The sequence below is a fragment of the Hyalella azteca genome, unplaced genomic scaffold (genome assembly GCF_000764305.2).
Source record: "Hyalella azteca isolate HAZT.00-mixed unplaced genomic scaffold, Hazt_2.0.2 contig11219, whole genome shotgun sequence".
In the NCBI taxonomy this organism is placed as follows: Eukaryota; Metazoa; Arthropoda; class Malacostraca; order Amphipoda; family Hyalellidae; genus Hyalella; species Hyalella azteca.
The window spans coordinates 11,262-33,186 of NW_025941224.1; the positions used below are offsets into that span (position 1 = coordinate 11,262).

At 41.1% G+C, this 21,925-nt stretch overlaps 3 protein-coding genes across 3 annotated transcripts in view; all 3 read left to right on the top strand.

Annotated features, from left to right (window-relative positions):
* The first annotated feature begins 657 nt into the window (after nucleotides 1-657).
* LOC108669662 lies at nucleotides 658-8,943 on the top strand. The gene is made up of 3 exons (XM_018157058.2): nucleotides 658-7,224; nucleotides 7,637-7,706; nucleotides 7,981-8,943. Exons 1-3 carry the CDS (start codon nucleotides 792-794, stop codon nucleotides 8,072-8,074), a joined length of 6,597 nt encoding a protein of 2,198 aa, XP_018012547.2. The 5' UTR covers nucleotides 658-791; the 3' UTR covers nucleotides 8,075-8,943.
* Nucleotides 8,944-11,749: 2,806 nt separating this feature from the next.
* On the top strand, nucleotides 11,750-15,355 carry LOC108669663 (probable H/ACA ribonucleoprotein complex subunit 1). Its single transcript, XM_018157059.2, has 3 exons — nucleotides 11,750-11,807; nucleotides 13,409-13,762; nucleotides 13,978-15,355. The coding sequence occupies exons 1-3, from the start codon at nucleotides 11,796-11,798 to the stop codon at nucleotides 14,560-14,562; spliced, it is 951 nt and encodes a 316-aa protein (XP_018012548.2). The 5' UTR covers nucleotides 11,750-11,795; the 3' UTR covers nucleotides 14,563-15,355.
* Nucleotides 15,356-20,271: 4,916 nt separating this feature from the next.
* LOC108669661 (zinc finger protein 236) overlaps nucleotides 20,272-21,925 on the top strand; it is a 5,626-nt gene continuing 3,972 nt past the window's right edge. The window contains exons 1-2 of the mRNA XM_018157057.2: nucleotides 20,272-21,073; nucleotides 21,670-21,744. Coding sequence (XP_018012546.1) covers nucleotides 20,528-21,073; nucleotides 21,670-21,744 — 621 coding nt within the window. The 5' untranslated portion in view covers nucleotides 20,272-20,527. The remainder of the gene's footprint in view (nucleotides 21,074-21,669; nucleotides 21,745-21,925) is intronic.

Consider the following 21,925-nt stretch of genomic DNA (forward strand, 5'->3'; position numbering starts at 1 on the left):
TGATAGGGGTACTTCCTAATTAAATTTTAAATACTGCAAAAAGAAAATAAATGGAATTTTTATAGCGGAACCTGGAAATAAACTAGTATACATTGAATTATCGGCCTTTTTTGGCCTTTTTTGTTCTCGGATTTGGCCAATTTTAGGAAAATATATATTGAATTATCGGCCTTTTTTGGCCTTTTTTGTTCTCGGATTTGGCCGATTTCAGGCAACTTGAATTATGTATCACTACCTCCTGGAGAAATGCATTTCGTGGTACGCATATGTACCAATACGTACCTAGTAAACGTGTTAATTCAAATACATTCTAATTTAATTCGTCATTGCAGATGGTGTCGGCCACTCTCGATGAAGGCCCCGACGAAGGCCCCGACGAAGACCAGGACCTGGCGGTGGACCCCTTCTTCGTGACCCCCCACAGGCAGGGCATCGAGCTCTTCGTGACCTGCGACCGCCCTATCTACTTCTGGAGACATCTACCTCCTCTACGACGTAGATACGTCGTCTACCAAATCTCTACGTCGTCGTCTACTTCACGTCTCGACCGGGAATTCAATGCCGAAGACGATGTTGATAAACATAATAATTCGCGTTCCTGCAATGCGAAATATAATTATTATAAATATTCGTTGGGTGAAGGACGGAAGTCTTTGTCTGACCAAAGTGTTTTCACTGAAAAATTTCATAATGAAAGTGTTTTTACTGAAAATCGTTTACCCAGAACACCGCGTATAAAAGTTTCATCTCATTCACCACGCGGGAAAGTTTCGTCACCACGATCACTTAAAATGAATAATTCAGGACTGAAAATAAGATGGGCCAGCGTATGTGAACTGGAATCATTGGACCTATCAGAAAATGGCTCGTTTGATATTGCATTAACTGAAGAACAATTGAGAAATAGTGGAAAAGTTCGACAAAATTTGGATGATGACAGGGTGGATGACAATAGTTCTAGATTACCTAGTGTTTCATCTAGTAGGAGTGAACGGTCTAGAGCAACAAGTGTTAGTTCTAGAGGTTCAGTGACATCTAGTCCGCGTGTGCTAAGTAGAACTAGTGACAATAAGCGTGTGGATGAAACTAGTGCTAGTGAAGCATCTTCTCTTGGTTCCTCTAGTCAACATTCTAGTGTGCATGCATCTAGTGATATACCTTCAACATCTGGTCAACCTAGTCAAAGTAATACTGGTCACAAGTGTAAGAACACCACTAGTTTAAACTCTTCTAGGTACAAATGTAAAAACTCTAGTACTACCTCCTATGTACAAGATGGTCACATGACATCTAGAAGCGAAGAAATGAAATCGTCGCCAAAAATTGTCACTTCAAACAAACAATTACGATTTTCAGACTCTAATATATTCGTGAACGAATCGTCGCAATTCGTGAACGAATCGTCGCAATTCGTAAACGAATCTTCGTTGTTGGACACCAAGCAGCGGCTTCGTAATCTTGAACTGGATCTACTGGCGCGCGAAACCGAAGCCCAGATCCTAGCGGTCGAACATATGCTGGATTCGTCCGATTCCGAAGTCGAAGATTTAGTTGCTGAAGTTACAAGCTCAAGTTCGGATTTGGACGACGAAAATCCCGCTATGGAGGAATTGGATTTCAGAACTCGAAGTTCATCGTCTCATGACGATGACAAACGTCAATGTTCTACGTCGTTTCTACGAGATGGTCAAAGCATCTCATGTAATTCAATGCATCTACCCGACGCAGGCTGTTTTGGTGGTGGGGAATTTCATCACAGTTTCAGCTCGTCTGATGAGCAGGAGCTGCTGAAAATAACGCTTGGAAGTTCCGGCAGATTGCCATTTCTGGAAGACCTTCCGGAAGCCGCTAACGAATCGCCACGTGAACTCGTATCGATGAGCTCGAGAACCTCCGTCGAGAACCTCTCCAACTCCGCTGAGAACTTGCCAAACTCCACTGAGAACCTGCCAAACTCCGCTGAGAACCTACCCAGGACCGTCAAGAACTTGTCCTCCAGTTCCAAAAACTCCAGGGTCCTGAAATCGTCGCGTTCTTTGGAATCCCTTGCCTCCCGTCCAGGACCCCAAGCTAAAGAAGCTAACCTAGGCTCCTGTCATGACATTTCTTCTAAAAATGGAACACAATTACGGGACTTGGTCCCTTTCGTCCCTAAATCCCAGATCCCCGTGGATGAGGGCGGTGATGCGGGCCCATACGGATGCGTTATCACCCTGGAGAGCCGCAGTGCGAGTGTGGATGACCTCGGTCCTGCCAGTGCCTTGGAAGAGGCCCTCGTGTCGCTTACATCCAACGGCGAGTGTGATGGCCTACCTCTAATATTTCTTGATTCCACTTTTTGTTCTGGTCCAAATTCTCTTACTGGTAATGATAATGAATCCCGTGACATGAATGATAACAATGAGCGCGTAGCTATTGATGATATTGGTACTTGTGACATGAATGATACCGCTCAAAGTACTTCAAAAGGCCGAGACACAAATTCCGAGTCTGATTATTCGCGAAAGTCCGTGGCTACGGACGGCACGTCTTGTGACGCATCGATGATTTCGAACGGAGAAGAGGTGATTGCGGCACAGAAAAGTGGAAGTCAAACTCCGGTGAACGTGACTGACAAATCAGAAGTGGAAGGCACTTCTCTCGCTTACGATGCTTCCACTTCAGAGTCTGATCAGCCCAAAGAACCTTACTCCGACCATCCCGAAGCGTCGTCAGAAGTTAATGGTTCTACTGAGTGTCGAAACCGGGACCAACGATCTAAAGCCTCTAATTACGTTAACGGTGAAACTATAAATAATCCTGTAAATCCAAATTTAATTAAACACAATGTGTATATCAGAGAAGATCATTTACAATTTTCTAAACAAATTTCCCTTCCGGAACGACCTGAAAAATGTAGGCCATTAATAGTGGTCCCTTCCAGCGCCGGCAGTTGGAGGGTTTTTAGCAGCAACAATCAAACCGGCGTGATGGCATCACCTGGAGGGAACATTTCGCCCGTAGTAAATATAGAAGAGCCTCCCAAACCTGACGCCTATGGGGAAATAACTATTAATGGGCGTTCCATACACGACGCTGCCATGGCACACAACGCAGAAATCTGTTCACTCGACGTGAGGTTTGATCCAAATGATTTTATGTCATCATCCCCGAAAGAAAAAGAAAACCAGGTTCTTTCAAGAAAGAACCATTCGTCTCAAAATCCACGGCTGGTTTTACGCGAAGTAGTTGAAGCCAGAACCCAGGACTACATCGTAGCAGAGACTTCAGAACCCGAAGAACTTTCAAATTGTGAAGTTCGAAATTATTCTTCACAGGCTAAGAACCAAGAGTTACGTTGCAAGTTTGACCAACCCTGGCTAGCGAAAGACCAAGGGTTGTCCAAGATAGAGGCCAAAACTCCAGAATTTTTAAGCAATTCCGAAATCGAGGACCGAAATTTCGACTATGAATCTCAATGCAGTGAAAAAGGACAATTCCACATCGACATTCGAGGTTTTAACAGCGACGACTCAGCCTGTGAAGAACATGCCAAGGGTAATCCAGCCCCTGTTCGGGAACACTCCAGAATATGTCTCGATCTTGAACTCAAGAAAAGGGTTGCCAAAACTTCCGATCAAGATTCTTCGAAGTGCGGAGTCTGTTTAGGCTTGGAGGGTTCGGGCTCGAGAACTCTTGGCAAGCAAGTGTGTGAGTGTGATAGTAAGTACAGGCGTTCACAGCGTAGTTCCAGTCATAAGAAGAACGAAAAAACGTGTTCCAGCCACGCACAACCAAGAAGTATGCACGAAAAAAAGGGTTCTAGCCACGCACAATCGAGAAGCAACCACGAAAAGCCGTGTTCTAGCCACGTCAAATCAAGATGTAAATGCCATAAGAAAATGTCACAAACGAGTGATCGCGGCTCGGTTTTAGACGTCAGTCGGTCTTTACAATCGCTTTACGACTGTCCTGAAACTCCTTCAAACGAACGCCATCCAGCTTCGTCACTTGGACGCTCCGCCCCTGACAAGTTGTCTAAATCGGCCAAACGTTCCTCGATTTCGGAAAATAATTTATCCGTTGCCAATAAATCAAAATATAGTAAACGTTACCCAATTGAAGGGTCTAGATTATCTGATACTGCATGCGAAATTTCCAGCCTATTTTCTGGTGGCACTGAAGGTAAGTGCGAACAGACCATCGAGAGTGACGCAGAAATGACATACGACAGTAGAAATGCAGAATCTTCTTGTCAAAATTCCGATTCTGTTGAAGAAACCGGGAACCAACCTCGGTGTTCAGCCTGCTCTCACGAGCTCAGAAACGACAAGTCCAGAGGCATTGTGTCTGAAAGTGAAAATTCAGAAAATCAAGAAAAATGTAAACCTGGCTGTTTGACTTGCTTTCACAAACGTAGAAAACGTGAAACTAAAAACAAAGCTACCGAAACAGAATCTATATTCCGGCTTGACGGGGTCAGTGTCCTAGGCACGGTAACTCAAGTAAACATGATAAGTCGGGATGTTCAGTGCAACTTGTGTAACGGTCCTTACTTTTACTCTGGCACGAGAACGAATAAACCTGCAGTCTGTAACAAGCTCGGCAAGATGGCTATAAGAAGACCAAAAACAGCTAAGGTTTTCGGGCGATACGACGTGAATAAAAATCAGAACTCCGGTTCTTCTAGTGTTTATAACTCAGGTTCTACGACTACCGATCACGGCAGAACCGTACGGCGATACAGTGGTTCCGGTTCCATTACAGAACCGGTACGGCGGGGCAGTGGTTCCGAGACGAGTTGTATTACTTCACATTCTGATTCATCCTGTAAAAGATCCCGGGAATATACGTCACAAGAAAGCGAGTCTTCAGACGATGGGTCAAGAAAAAACAGCTCCAGATCCAATGGTGAATATTCTGAGTCACGATCTGTGTCATCTATTGGATCCAAAGATGCCTCACCTCAACCGAGCAAACGAATATCTGTGATGAGTAAATCCGAAAAATCTGAGAGGAGGCTTACGGAAAATTTTCCGAAGGCTGCAAAAGAAATCGACGAGCATTCACTTCGACATAAAACTAAACCATCGAAGGCCGCTGTGGGCGATCGTAAATCTGTCGGCCCTTTGTCAAGTGGGACAAAATGTTCCTTGGCTTGCCATCATACATGCGAGTGTGTAATTACCTCATGCAGGTGCCTACATACTTCATGTGTATGTAGAGCTAACCAATACAGGATATCCACATGCGAGTGTGGATCTGTTCCCGTGGATAGCAGAATCCTCCAAAGATCGTGTACCTCTAGAGGAAGTCAAACGATGTTTGATAATCACGACAATGTCGGTACCTGCGATAAGGAAATTCACGTTGATCTACCAATCCTGAACGATTCCACTACGCAAACAGATATCGATAGATCATTTTCCGTTCTGCCGGATAAATTTTCAGTGTCGTTTAATTCAAAAACCAGCTCGGGACCGGAAGAGTTAGCCGGGACCACGGTACCGAATACCGGAGCAGCGATACCGGAGGCTGGAAGTTATTTGCCGGAAAATGTTTTTAATTATTCCGTGGCTGCGGAATCGGACGCACAAGATTTGAAAGAACATCTGGTGCGTTTAGGACAACATTTTCGGGAGTTAGAAAAAGTGGAAGAGACTTTACAAGTTCATCAATACGTTGATAGATTTGACTCTTCTGATTCTAGTAGGCTCTATAACTTTAATGAATCTCAGAGAAGTAGCGTGAAAATGCCCACGACGGCATCATTACCTGGCAGTCCTCTTGCATCTAGAGGGAAAATCTTCAATTCTGGTGATGCCAGTTTTGGGGGCAGCTTGTCTTCTTTGAAGGGAGTCATACCCCCTTTTCTGCCTGAAAGCACACACGTCTTCCCCTCTGACTACGTGGGGAACAAGTTATATACACCCAGCGTGTCTAGTACCTCATCTACCTTATCCCCATTAAAGCCCCAACATTCGGGGCGTGATGGGATTAGACAAAATACCCAGGGGCCACCTAGAACAATCAACAACCCTCCGAAGATTAATAGCAAACCTCTAGGCTTAAACAACCGTCCTCTCAGAACAGAGAGTAACCCTCACAGAACAGAGAGTAACCCTCTCAGAATCCTGAGCAACCCTCTCAGAACAGAGAGTAACCCTTTCAGAATCCCGAGCAGCCCTCATAGAACAGAGAGTAACCCTCTCAGAAGAAACAACAGCCCTCTCAGAACAGAGATTTACCCTCTCAGATTAAGCAGCAGCCCTCTCAGTACAGAGAGTAACCCTCTCACCATCATCAACAACCCTCTAAAAATCACTAAAGACCCTCACAAAGCTAACCAAAACCCCCCTCGAATGCCCAACAGTTTAGCGACTGTAGGCCTCACGCAGCGGTCGGTTGCCAGCGTAGAGTGTGAAACTTTAATACCTCTTAGTGCAAATAACGTAAGTTCTTCCCTTTACGAAGAACGGGCGTTATACCCAAGCTACGTCCGTAAAGTAACGTCCTACGACCCGTACACCAGCAGGGTGTACCGTCACCAGGGGGTTGTTACAGAGGACTTCCCACCCTACCACACCAACACCAACCTCACCCTCAATCGAACTTACTCTCTGGATCAGTCTAGGTTCCCTCTGGATCCGTCTAGGATCTCCCTGGATCCGAATAGAGCTCCTCGGGATCCGTCTAGAATCTCCCTGGATCCGAATAGGATTTCTCTGGATCCGTCTGGAGTCCCTAAGTCGTTCAAAGAGTCCTATAGTTCACGGATTCCTATCGGTTCAAGGCAGAACTCTTACATGATCGACACTCAAAAAGGTAATATTTTCACAGAATTTGACAAAAATGTCAAGAACCTCGAAAATGACGTCAGAAATGAGAATTTTACAAAAAAACTAAATTTCGATTTTCTAGATCCGCGCTCCAAGAACTACTATGAAGATCTAGCGGATTATAACTCATTGAAAGATCATTCACATCGAAACTACTTTCGAAATCTGTTCTATCTTAACTATTTCAAAGACCAATCTTACCGTGCATATTCCAAGCATAACTTATCTCAGCGTAACTTGGATTCATCCAGCCTAAACTTCCAACCCAAGTTGAGATCCTATTCGTCACTGAAGGATTTATACAGAAAGTTCGACCGCACCAGCACCTCTCCTTCAGGACACCGCAGCAGGATCCTCTACAAAGGGCGGCGCCCTTCGGACTACTCTTCACCCATGCTTCGTAACCGTGAGTCCTGCTAAACTTTATAACCTTGATGCATTTAGGAGTTTTTGAATATTATTTGTTTCGTATATAAAACTTTTTCGTAAATGATGAAAAAATGGATAATTCTATAGTTTTGCCTTTTGATTGTGCACAATTACCTTCAAAAAATTGTCTGTTCTCTATTATTTTGTCATTTTTTTATTTCTCAAATTATTGATTCATATTTCGCGTGTTAATTACATATTTAATATGTAAGTTCCATATTTCATGTATTAATTGTATATTTCTGTATTTATTGTATATTTCATGTATTAATTGTATACTTTATGTATTTATTGTATATTTTATGTATTAATTATATATTTTATATATTAATTACATATATCATGTATTTATTGTATATCTCGTGTATTAACCTCTGTATCCCCCACAGGTGTTTGGTCCAGCCTGGGGGACCTGGGGCTGCCTCCCCCGACACACCCCCCGCCCAGCGACACTACCAGGTATTGATAAATTAATTAAATAAATTAATTAATAAATGAACTAAATTAAAGTAATGAAATATTAAATAATAAACTGATCTAATTGGGGTGAATTGACAAGCGTTGGGATTACGATGACGTTATTTACGATGACGTTATTTACGATGACGTTATTTACGATGTCGTTATTTACGATGACGTATTTACGATGACGTTATTTACGATGACGTTATTTACGATGACGTTATTTACGATGACGTTATTTACGATGACGTTATTTACGTTATTTCGCCAGCTCAGTGACGTGGTCCGCCACAGACGAAGACGTCACGTCCACAGACGGGCTGCTGGGGCAGGCGACGTCGTCTGCCAGACGAAGGCGCCTGTGACGTGAGAAGCGCTCCCAGTTCATGGTCTCTTCGTCGTTATTTTGTTATTATTATTATACTTTTTTTATTTTTGTTATTTAACGATTTTTCGTGTATTGGACAAAACTGCTAGTCATTCCGTGACTTGCAAGTCACGTATACGTCAAGTTGGTGCATCAAAGTTCATTGAATGCATCAAGTTGATCGAATGCATCAAAGTTCATTGAGTGCAACAAGTTGATCGAATGCATCAAAGGTCACTGAGTGCATCAAGTTGATCGAATGCATCAAAGGTCATTGAGTACATCAAATTTGCTGCATCAAAGTTGTTACCCGCAAGTCTATTGTTTTGCGCTCAAGGATTTACGTAAACAAAACCTTGCGCCGCACACTTTCACCCTTCGTTGCCCCAGTCAAGTATCACCTCTTCACATCTTCAAGTGTAACCTTCCCTTGAATATTTTTTATCCTTTGTACGGAAATCGGTGTTTATATCCCACGAGTAAGCCACGATTTTGCTGCTAAAACCGCAACGTATTTTGCCGCGTGTCAACAACGCCGATGTTGTCGTACTGTTGTGGCTTACAAACGGCAGTGCGCTGCCAGACGTGTTAGAATTCTTTTTTTAGAAATATTCAGCACATTTATGAATGTGTTCACGTACCGTTACCAAAAAGTGTCCCCTTTATAAACTTTGGAATGTATATTAATTTCTATTAGATTTATTTTTGTTATTTTACACGGTATGAGATTAAGGAGAGCCATGTTGTCGTACACGTAAGACACTGAATACCTTCAATCAAGTATTTGGATCGGTGATGCTGTCTTCCTGCTTGTCAGACTCGTGATTGGTTAATTTAAATAAAATACTAATGAATTTTGTATTTAGACGAAAAAAGTTAAATTGAATTGTAAATAAATTCGAAGCGTCGTATTCTATTAAAATGTCATTTTGTGAACTGCTTTTTTGAATCTCCTAGCGCCAGCAAGAAATTTCGTTCCCTCGTTGAAAAAAAATATATATATTGCTAAAAACATTCCCCGGTCTTCAATTAAACTTGCATCCAGAAAGAACTTTTGCCTAATTATACCACTATTTGATATAAATGTAACTAATATAATTTTATAGTAGCGTGATGGTGCATTTTCATTGCGCCGGGTAATAGCTTCCGAGGCGCTGCCGTGGTCGTACCATGTTGTCGTACGCTGCCGACATACATCCGATGCAGGCTGTGTTACCAGACTTAAAATACAACACTGTTGCTATATGCCTTGTTGTTATTTACCATCCATATATCTATTTAATAATTATTATTTTGTTGTAATTCATGTGCTTGAGACGGATATAGTTTTTCAGGGCTGCCAGAGGCACGATGCATGCATTTTTAGTTCCATTTTATTTACGTTACAATTCGTGATGAATTTAATGAATTAGCATTATTCATATCAACCTTATTCTATACTACTCTATTATCTGCGTAGGAATAGCATCAAACATTCCCCTGCCACAAAACCTCATAACTCACGTAAGAATAGCATTATTTTTAGCTCTACTATTCAACGTGCTCGTCTTCCTAAATTTTAATGGCTTAATAACTGTCATAAATCTGAACGAAATTGCGTGAAACTAGCGTACGTTAAATTATGAAACGATTCCTGATCGCGCAAACAGAGGGAAAGTGAACGAAACTTAATGGAGCGGTCCTGAGGTAAGCGAGTTTCCAAGGCGAAACTTAACGTAGAAAAATCAGTGGGTCAATTGCCCTAATAGTGACACGACGCTTTCTTCCTTATAGTAAACAAGGTACCGTGACTCCCCCACGACACCGTAACTCTCCCACGACACCGTGACTCCCCCACGACACCGTGACTCCCCCACGACACCGTAACTCTCCCACGACACCGTGACTCCCCCACGACACCGTGACTCCCCCACGACACCGTGACTCCCCCACGACACCGTAACTCCCCCACGACACCGTGACTCCCCCACGACACCGTGACTCCCCCACGACACCGTGACTCCNGACAGGATGGGGGGTTAGATGAACCTTACACCCCCCTGAGGGGGGGAGGGGGTTGTGGGAATAACCCCATTCCCAGTCGTCAGCTGTTCCCTTCCCCTCCACAAATTTTCCCCCTCTCCCCTCATTTATTTTCCCCCTACACACTCATTTATTTCCCTTTTACCCTCAACAATTCTTCCCCTTTTTTCATTTATTTCCCCTCTTTCCCCCTCATTTAAATTCACCATTTCCCCGTCATTGATGAAACAAAGGGAATTAATTAAGCGGCAGGCCAGACCTTTTGTTGTACCTCTGGTAGGAATAGCATTACGAGGTTCCTTCACTCTTCTGCTGAGTATACGTAATTTAGGTAGGAGTAGCATTAGAGTTTAAATTTCCTTACGTATGGCTCATCTAGTCTGGTAGGAATAGCATTGTTATAGACTAACTCTTGCCTCGCAATGGTCCTGGTAGGAATAGCATTGTTATAGACTAATTCCTGCCTCGCAATGGTCCTGGTAGGAATAGCATTGTTGGTGCACAGAGTGTCGTAAAGTTACGCATTTCGACACGCATTGCGTAACACGCGCCGTGCGTGCGACGAATTCGTCGTGTGCGTGCGACATCTTCTTGCGTAATGTGCACGAAATATATTTACGTACATGTACGTGTATTTCTTCTCAATAGACTTGATATTTTGAACTAGTTAATTTAAATCTCATTAATCTCATTAGACTCGATTGTTTGGTCTCCTTAATTTAATTTATTCTCATTAATCTGATTTGGACCGATTATATTATTTACTCTCCTTTATATTTTCCTCATTAATACTTCTTATTACCCCAGAGTCATTAAATATTTGTTCATAAGTTGTACCCACAAGTTGTACCCACAAGTTGTACCCACAAGTTGTACCCACAAGTTGTACCCACAAGTTGTACCCCAAACTTAGTTCTCTGTTTTCTGAGTGTCACGAATGTCCACTTTCACTTTCCCGTGAATGAAGGAAAATCTATTTTCACTTTATTTAAACAAAATTAATTAAAATCACTTACGTTATTTATTTGTATATATGAATGTTATTGGATATGAAGATTTCTTGAATTAATTGCAATGTAAACTCCCAAAAAATATTTTTCTGCGTATTTAGCCTAAGGAAAATCTATATAATATAAAATATAAATATATATTTTAATATTAATATTAAATTATTGTAATTGGAAGCAGTTATTGTTTTTATTATTTACTTTACAATTATTATTGATGTATTTATATCATTAACAACATTGATATAATTGGTAATACCCTCATGAATTATTATCGTTGAATTGCAAGATAATAACTACGTTGACATACCCCCAATGATTTATGATTTAAACTACAATACAATAACTCCATAAATGAACTGCTGTCATCGTGTTTGATCGATCGAAATGAACTCTCATTGCCATTTACCTAACTGCTCAAATTAATCATTAAGATTAACTTAACTGCTCAGATTAATCGGTAAGATTAACTTACCTTTGCTCATCTTCAAGCGCTTGCAATCAGCGAACATAAAGCAATCACGATCTCCTCTCACTTGTGGAGTTAATTGGCAATTGCACGTGCGGGTAGCGGGGGGGGGGGTGGCCCGAGGTCACGGCTATATAAGGCGAGGGCGACCGCGTGGGGCACAGTCGCTCGCTCGGAGCGAAGGAGATAAGAAGTGTTGTGCTGCTCCGGAACGCCTCGTCATGCATCGTCTTGTGAGTGCCATGCGGCATTTGAACTTTTAGCGCGTTATGTAAACTTTAAATATTAGGTAAATAATATGGTTATTCTAATATACTTTTGAGCGTAATGATTGTTAAAGAACGCTGTCTAAATTAACTATTTATATGTAAAAAATAGAGGGCTTTTGACGAGTTAAATATATATATAGATAAATATAATATTTATCGAACTTAAGGCCGGCAATTTCACTCCATTTTAAGGCTTTCCCTCGCCCATTCAAACATTAACATATCATTGAATGATAATTGTTTTCCATTACATCCATAATAAGCTTTCAAAATTCACAATGTTCTCATATTATTTTTCATGAATTATATAATGTTAAATGTAATGTATCTTTCGTATGTTAACCAGGAATTTAAAAGCAAAGACGATACCACAAAAATTCACCAAATCTTTATAAGAGAAAACATTTCGGAGTATTTGTGGTATTTTTGTTATATTGTCTTTGCGTTTAAATTCCTGGTTAACTTGCAATTTAAGCAAACAATTGATTTTAATACTTATATCTTTCGTATATTATGTTCAATATATTATTTCGTGTATGTGGGTAATTATAGGTTATTATCCTATTACTGTTTCCTGGAGTTATTGATGCTATTATTATTACCTTTAGGTAATGAAAGCTACTGATAGCGTTAAATATAATTAATAATTCTATGATTATTATAATTAATAAAGATCATGCTTAATGATGAATGAATAATATAATAAACAATAGTTGATCCCACAAAACATTACCTATAGGTAATGATAGTGTAATGATCCCATCATTCATAATGCCCTCCTGGCAGTGAGTCATAAACGCGTCGTCGTGACCCACCTTTCCGCTATCGCCCTCACCCCCACTTACCCTCAGGTCAGAGGTCGCGGTTTACCTCGTTGCCCTCGCGCGCTCATTCCGTTCCCACGGACGTCCCTGATATCTTGATCGCTCGCCACGTTATTTTTTTGAGTGTAACAGGATCTTGATGGCTCAGCAAGCTTATTTACAAAGGAAAAGCGGGCAACACTGACTCGGTACACCCTGAGAACATTTTTTTGAGTGTAACGGGAAAGATGGCCGCCCTCTCTGTCTGTTTTAATTACGAGTTTTCGATGTGATGCCCCCCCCTCCCTTCCCTCTCTCCCCTCCCCTTCTCCCCCCTTGTGAAGCTCACTTTCAACACACGTTTACACAGAACCTTTAACACTCATAAAATTGATGGGAGGTCATGTCTAAATAGTGACACACTTTTGTACCCACATGCAGCACGAACAGTGAGAACGGACGTAGCACTGATACGCCCTTTTGCCGGGCCTAAATGGGTCAAAATGACTCACTTTTGGGCGAAAAGTGCATCGCTATTGAGACAATGACACATCCATCACTCTGAGTGTAGGATGACTCAGCATATTTGATCGCTGCGCATCTTCGCTTTATTTGGCTTTAATTTTTACTATAAAAATTATAATGAATATTAAGGTCAGAGCGAGGTCATTGGGGTCAAAGTTTCGTGTTAGAAACTTGCTTTACTTTGTTACATTTTTTTATTTATAAAAAATCACCGAAAATTTATTTTTTTTCCACCAGGCAATCGTGGTGCTGCTGATCGCAGCCACCAGGGGGGCTCCTGATGGGGGCTACACCGCCCCCCATGGCGGGGGTGGCGGGGGATTTAGTGGAGGTGGTGGAGGTGGATTCAGCGGTGGTGGGGGACATCTTGGTGGTGGCGGTGGATTAATCAGTGGAGGTGGTGGGGGATTCATTGGCGGTGGCGGTGGAGGCTACGGGGCAGGTGGAGGCGGCGGTGGCGGTGGGTTAATCAGTGGTGGTGGCGGTGGGGGGTTCATTGGTGGTGGTGGCGGTGGCGGTGGATTGGACTTCGGTGATGGCTGCAGTGGCGGGCAGGTTCGCCGCCATGATGGATCTTGCGTTACGCCCCAGGTAAATAAAGTAAAAATGTAAAAATTCATGTAAATTCCGCGAACAAAATTTAAATTCAAGTAAAATATTATAAAAATAATTTGATAATTCAGAAAATAAAATAAAATTATATTCTACTATTTACTTCAGTAATGCATTAATATTACCCGTAAAATAAGATTTTATCAATCAAATTAGTTAATTTACTAATTAATTAAATATTTTTTATTTATCAGGTGACGCGCAACATTTACCTGTACGCCGCGCCCCCGGCCCCCCCAGCCCCCCTCGGCCCGCCCCCCAACCTACCAGACCCCAAAGTCCACTACAACTTCGTATTCGTGCGCGCCCCCCAGACCCACGGGGGGTCTCGCCCCCTGGTTGTGCCGCCCCCGCGCCAGAAGACCCTGGTCTACGTGCTGACCAAGAGACCCAGCGCCCTCAACCAGGAGGTCATAGAGGTGCCCACGCAGCCCACGCAGCCCGAGGTCTATTTCGTTAATTACGGACCGGGCGAGAACCCGGACCTGCCCGGGGGCATCAGCCTCCAGCAGGCGCTCAGCCAGTCCGTCCAGCAGCCCCAGGTCATCGACGGGGGTACTGGGGGGGCTGGGGGTGCTGGCTTTGGAGGGGGAGGAGCTGGATTCGGGGTCGGGGGTGCGGTAGGTGCTGGATATGGGGGCGGAGGTGGCGCTGGATTTGGTGGAGGAGGGGCAGGATTCGGGGGAGGAGGGGCTGGATTCGGAGGAACAGTTGGTGGATTTGGAGGAGCCAAAGGTGGAGGAGGTGGAAGTCTCGGTGGACGCTACGCTGCCCCATAAGTTTCTCCTGATTGAAGGATTTTGCAGTGAACTCTCCTTCTGATTCTTTAAAGTCCTTCTTCCTCGAAAAGTCCGCGAGATACACACGAAAAAACACGCGAATTTCCTAATAATATATTTCTTCTAATTAATAATCTAATAATTCTTATAGTAATCTAATCTAATATCAAAGTCTTCGTTGAAGTTTCAGGTTATGCTAGAGGTAAAATTATCATCGGGACTGTGCACCAAATTTGTACATCTTGATTAATTAAAGTCCGTAAACTTAAATAGGAAAATGAAATATCCATCTATGCTTTTACAAGGAAATAGGATAATCGAAGGTAGATTTAATCCGTACTATTTCTTGACATCCTTTATAGTCCTGCGAGGACTCTCCCGGTTCTCTTCTAGAACCGTTGACCAGAACCCAACCTTCCAGAACCGTTGATCAGAACCCAACCTTCCAGAACCGTTGATCAGAACCCAACCTTCCAGAACCATTGGCTTCTTCAATGCATGATTGCCTTCTGCTTCGAAAATTTTGTGATTTCATTATATTAAGATATAAATCAATAAAGATATTGTGGTATTAAGATATTAAAATAAATAAAGCTTAGGTGAAGTCATTATCAAAACGTATATTTGAAACCTATTATTATTATTTATCTATTGTACGTATATATTTATGAGTTTAAATTGATGGTGATCACCTCGCATTCAATGTACGAAGTGAATGTCAAATGTCACCCAGTGAATGAAGAGTTCATTTTTTATTAGGGTTTTGAATGGAAATTTTGTGAATGTGAAAGAATTACTTAATAGTATTTATTAATTTAAATATTTATATTTTATTTTGAACGTACGAATGTATGTTAAGCTGATTTTTTACGACCGCCGCTTTCTCACGACATCGATTCACGATAGCCTTTCGGCCATGATGTATGATTGACTTACGACCTCAATACCCGACGGCCTTACAACCTCGATGCCCGACGGCCTCACAACCTCGATGCCCGGCTGCTTTACGACCTCGATGCCCGGCTGCTTTACGACCTCGATGCGCGGCTGCTTTACGACCTCGATGCGCGGCTGCTTTACGACTTCGATGCCGCCGGCCTTACGACATCGATGCACGGCTGCCTTACGACCTCGATGCCCGGCTGCTTTACGACCTCGATGCGCGGCTGCTTTACGACTTCGATGCCGCCGGCCTTACGACATCGATGCACGGCTGCCTTACGACCTCGATGTCCGGCTGCTTTACGACCTCAATGCCCGGCTGCTTTACGACCTCGATGTCCGGCTGCTTTACGACCTCAATGCCCGGCTGCTTTACGACTTCGATGCCCGGCTGCTTTACGACCTCGATGACGCCGGCCTTACGATATCGATGCACGGCTGCCTTAATACTTCGATTTACGATGGCCTTACGACCTCGATGCAATATGACCTCGCGATTTCCATGAACGATGGCCTTACGACACATATTTTTTACGTCAAGTTCGTTCATACGTCACAATTCCGTCCTGCTCAATAAACGCAACGCAGACCCCGCCTCTCATTGTCCTGCCGTGTCGTTTACTGGGCCCTGGGCCACAGTGTACCGAACCCAGAATAAATGATATTTGGCCCAATGAAGGATAGAAGAATATAAACAAGAAAGTTAATAATTAAAGAAAAAACTAATAAAATATATATTGACCACACCGACACTTGGGCCTAAACGCGTCAATGATGCGTTCGTATTTTACTCCATTTATTTGCCCAATGATTCGATTGACTATTTGTGTTTCGTTAAGGCGTGCTGGTTTTGTTTATGATATCTTAATGGATTTTACAATTGTTATTTCTAAAAATATTTTCCAGAAAACACACTATAAAAATGGAATACTTTTAATTCTCTAATTAGAGTGCGTCCTGTCACGCTCTCTATGAAATGCGTAAATTTGATAGAGTTCGACAACGCCATTTCTTATTATTGACAAAACACTACAATGTTAGTAGAGAAGAAAATAACTTTGCTGATTTCCGTGTATACGTTTTGCATCTGTCAGGAGTGCAGGTCCTGTACTAGAAATAGCGTCCTTCAACGTGTTAATAGAAAGAAAAATCAACAAAAATACAGTGTTTTTTTCTTAAGATAAATGTAATGTATAGTAATAATATGATAATGTCTGATATTCCAAAACATTCTCGTTCGAGAAAAAATGCTTTTTCAAGTATTCTGGAGTATTATTTTTTTAAATGCCGCTATATTGTAAATAATAGCTCGCGAATCAGAGCCACATCTGCCGCTATTGCTAGTAGCATCAAGCAAGCGGTGTGCAGAGACAGCAGAGATCGTCCTTTCTCAGTTTGTGACCTCTGTGGACTGTGAGAGAGTGCGACTTGCAACACTCCAACAACTTATATACTATTATAGTTTCAGTGATTTCAGAAGCGTTTTACAGTAATATTAATAAAATTTTGCATAAATTAATTGAAAAACATAAAAATGCGCAGATGCCAATCATGCCATACCTAGCTAATTATCATTCGACATTCATGATTCATATCAATAGAATAGGTATACCTACTTTAAAATGTAATAACTGCAATTTTTCATGTCTGTCAAAGACTCAAAGTTACAACATAATTGTACCAAAATTTTGCCTCTTGAATGCTGCTCAAATAATTTGTTAGGTATTCCACCTTCTTAAATTTGCTACATACCTTATACCTACTCATGTTAATTTAAAATAGTGGGCACTGGGCAGAGTTCTCTATAAATCAGGAGTAAATATATAAAAATGGTCAACTTCACTCCACTGCAACTGCAAACTGCATCATAGCTAGGCTAGTTTATTTCTAGAAATTGTGGCAAAGAGTGAAATTGTTCTTACCTATTATTTGCCAAAGAAATCAGTTCAGAACTTCAGAGGAAGGCATAGTGGCAAACCAGTGATTTTTTAGAATCAGTTCATTTTTAATTTCCTCATTTGCTCAAGAATCAAGATTTTAACAGATTTCTTATGTATGATAATTCTGGTATCCAAGATACTTTACTGGTGACTGGTCTACTTATAGGACTCAAAAATGAACTTGAGGAAGAGTCTAAAAAACACTCTGGGTTATTTTGAATGGGTTATTTTGTCTGCTATAACAGGCATTTTTGTCTCATCCATTTCTAGAGTAGGTATATATATAAGCCTATAATTTTCTTGCATATGAATAAAATTTTGCAGCTCCCAGCCTCCCATGGGCTATATTTTCAATACATTTGGAATCTTGCAGCCTGATTTTGCAGTTTTGTTAACAATTACTATTTACTAAGGACAGGATTCATCTAGGTAGTGCCCATAGTGGGAATTTTAAATGGTGGGAATGTGGAAACTCTAGTTGCAGCTCAAACAGTAGATGTAGATATATTTCAGTTTCCATACCAGATTCATGGAGGCCTTGGGAGGTTTCTGCTTTGTTTGTAAATTTGGCATTCAAGAGTCAAACATTCTTGGTAGTTAGTACTACACTAGAAATCCTGGCAACCCGATTTGAAAAATCAAGTCAGAAGTCACCTCACTTGTGACTGTGAGTTGTGACTCTCTGAGACCCGGGGTTGGAACTTTCCAACTCATTTCTGAAAGCTCGCGGCTCAAATGTGATGAATTTTTTATAAAATTAAAATCTTGTGGCCCGATCGTGCACTTTTATTTAAATTATATATGAGGTAATTCATCTGGTGGAAATCTTGCGGTTGCGGAAATGGCGGGAAAGCCCTAGTCATGGCCTTAAAGGTAGATGTTTTCCATGCTTGCTGAGACGGTGAGACCTGAGTCAGGCTGAGTGAGACAAGAAAACCTATGGCATGCTAAGTAACCTAAATAAGGCCCTTGCCCCTTATTTAGGGGCAAAAGGCCCTAAAGTAACCTAAACCTAAGGCCCTTGCCCCTTACCCTTGGCCCCCTTGCTTAATATCACTTTGTAAATCAGGGCAAATGTCCTGAGTTTATTAAAATCACTTGTGAAATGATGATATTTAGCTATGATTTTTTGGAAAAATCCTCCTTATATTCCAGATTGGCCAGGAGGGATTTATAAAAATAAATTCTAGTAATAGAAACGTTCAAATAATTCCGATTGGTATTTATATACAGTATAATTCAATTTTTTCTAAAATTTGCATTAAAAATACTGCAGCATTTGCTTGTACTATTCTGGCATTGAACTTATTTATTTTTGGGTGATAAAAGTGCCCATCACTAAATGGCTAAACCATGGCTGCAAACAGCCTGAGCATGCATTAGATGTATCAACTTTTTTTAGCTGCAACTGGAGCTTTTGTGCCATTTTTAGGGCAGCAACATTATAACTTGATGAAATAAAATTATTGTATGTAGCCCACACCCATGTTTATAATTGCTGACAAAAGTGGCTAGTGGTTCATCAAGGTAGATGATTAAATATTCATTGGAAATGTCACTTTGGAGCCAAGAAATTTCAGTAATAAAAATGAATTTTGGAATCTTATTGCATCCTATCACAAAATAAATAAATTTGCAGATCACGCACAAAAAAGTGTTTATTATCTATTAAACGTTTCATTGACAATAGTCATCACTAGTAAAATTTTTTATTAGCTTTGCCATGACTTGATAAAGCTGCAGAGATATTTAACAAAATAAAGTTATGATGGCATTTTTTGTTGTGATCTAAACTTGGTTTTTGCACATACCTAAAAATATATGCTTTGTTTAATTGTGTTCAATTCAAGGTATTATAATCCAATAATATTCAAGGAAAAAGGTATTCCAGCGTGAAATTTTAGAGAGAAAATATATGAAATGTTGAAGAATTCTTAACTGAACTGCAACTAGAGCCCAGACTATTCAGAAGAGCCTTTTAGATCAAGATATCCTTGTGTTTTATGTCTTGTTTTTCAAAGTTTTTAATAAAGTCCTCCTTGACTTTTAATTGACATACCAGTTTCATTGCAGGCCCATAATATCAATCAATGAATTACCAGAAGCTAAATAATCAATCAATAACCACCATCAAAATAATCACACAATCAATCAATCACCACCAACAAAATAATCAATCAATCACCACCATAACTCAAACAACCATACACATCAAAATGGTTAAAAACCTGAAATTTGGTCTTCATTTTAGAAGTTAATTAGCTAATATTTTGGGACTCGATAAGTTTTATATATCTGCTTGGATGACTAGAGTAGAAGGTAATGGTAAGGTAATGAATTATTTTTAGTAATATATGTATCAAAGTGATATATCATGCCATACTATCAAAACTCACTTAAGTATACCTACATAACTGCTTATTTTGTGTCTGTGATTGTTGGGTTTTGCATGAAATGCCCTCAGCAATTGGATGGCAGAATTTCAAACGAGTTCGTAACTATTTCTGATAGTATGGCCCCAGATATGAATCACCTGGTGGAAATTAAGGATATCTTAAAAGTAATATATTTCTCCATTATTATCTAATCCATCTCATTAAATATTCCACCCTCATGTAGTGGTAAGCATTTTTCTGTAAACACTAGAACTGGCTGACAGCCAGTACGGTAACCATTTAAATGCACATATGTATATTTTCATGGACAAGTATAGTAGTCATTGATAATATTATTCCACTTTTATTTGAATTAACTTGAAACTCCAATTTTTTTACAAATTAAGCATACATGAGGAAGTCTAAAAACTTTGATGTCAGATCTTACATTATTTAAAGTTCTTCAGGACATGCCAATGACAAAGATTCTCTACATTTATTCCAATTTATATTTTAGCCTTGATTAAATATACTTCTTAGTTAAAGCATAATTGAGCCTAAAATGTTTCCACCAAATGGAGTCACAACTTCTTCCATCCAACTTAAGTGTACATTGACTAAGCATGCTTAGGCTTCAGTGCAAGTGATTTAAATTGACTATTGTAACCTAAACTATAATTATTTAATGGCAAGTTTTACTTAACGTAAATGGAAATGAACCAAGAAACCATGAGCATCGTGGTGGGGCCAGGGGGCCGGATCAACATGCTCACCGAGGAGCAAGCAAACCGTCTCATCAGCAGCGGGCAGGCCAGCGTGGCCCACATGTCCGATGACCATCTGAGCCTCATCACCGGGGCCCAGGAGAGCCTAGCGGGTCAGGACGAGGACATGTCCCTGCAGGAGCAGAACATGGACGCCGTGTGTGGTGACGAGTCCCTGGGAGAAATGACTTCTAATGTTGGCCCGGAAGTTGAAATGAAACTCAGCACTTCCGCTGCAGGTGATGTCCATAATCTTCTAGAAGAAAGCAGGGGGCTTGGTTGCTTGTCATCTGATGATGATATTGATATCAACATGGCTATGGGACGAGACAAACAAATGGAATCTGCTAATGAGGAACTGCGGGTCATTGTGCATGGAGACGAGGGACAGAACCTCGACTGTATTGTTGATGCTGACGGCAACAAGATTGATGTGGCCATTGAGACGGAGCAGCACCAGCAGGGCATCAATGCCGGTGATATGGTCCAGGTAAGTACCATGACAAAGGTTAACACATTGACTACGTATTGGTACAGATGCGTACCACGAAGTGTATTTCTCCAGAAGGTAGTGGTACATAATTCAGGTTGCCTAAAATCGGCCAAATCCGAGAACAAAAAAGGCCGATAATTCAATGTATACTAGTTTATTTGTAGATTCCGCTATAAAAATTCAATTTATTTTCTTTTTGCAGTATTTAAAATTTAATTAGGAAGTACCCCTATCATAAATTTTAGCCGGTCAACGCAATTGAGAAAAACTAAATCACGGAATTTGTCCGGAAAAAATGACCGTCGGGCAACCCTGCTTAAAAAAAGTACAAAAAATGAAATAATAGTACAAGATGAAGCAATCTTAGTCAACGTGTTAATAGTATGAGGCTTACATTATTGTAGAGCTTTTATTAATGTTTTTTCTAGAGATTTTATTAATATTTATTATAGTATAGTATAGTCCTATAGTAAAACATAAAAATGTTATTCTATAGTCCTATAGTAAAACATAAAAATGTTATTCTAGAGTCCTGTAGTAAAATGCTATGAAAAAGCAATGTATTATATTACTAAGAACTGTACATGTTACAGGTGTACTTGCATGACGACCAGAACGCCACCGTCGCCCTCGTCAAGGAGGAGGGCGGCAGCTACTGCGTGCAGGCGGTGAGTGGGGGAATCATGAGTCGGGTGACTCGGGTGACTCAGGAGAGTCTGGTGACTCGGGTGAGTCTGGTGACTCAGGTGAGTCTGGTGAGTCTGGTGACTCGGGTGAGTTGGGCGACTCGGGTGAGTTGGGCGACTCGGGTGAGTTGGGCGACTCGGGTGAATTGGGCGACTCGGGTGA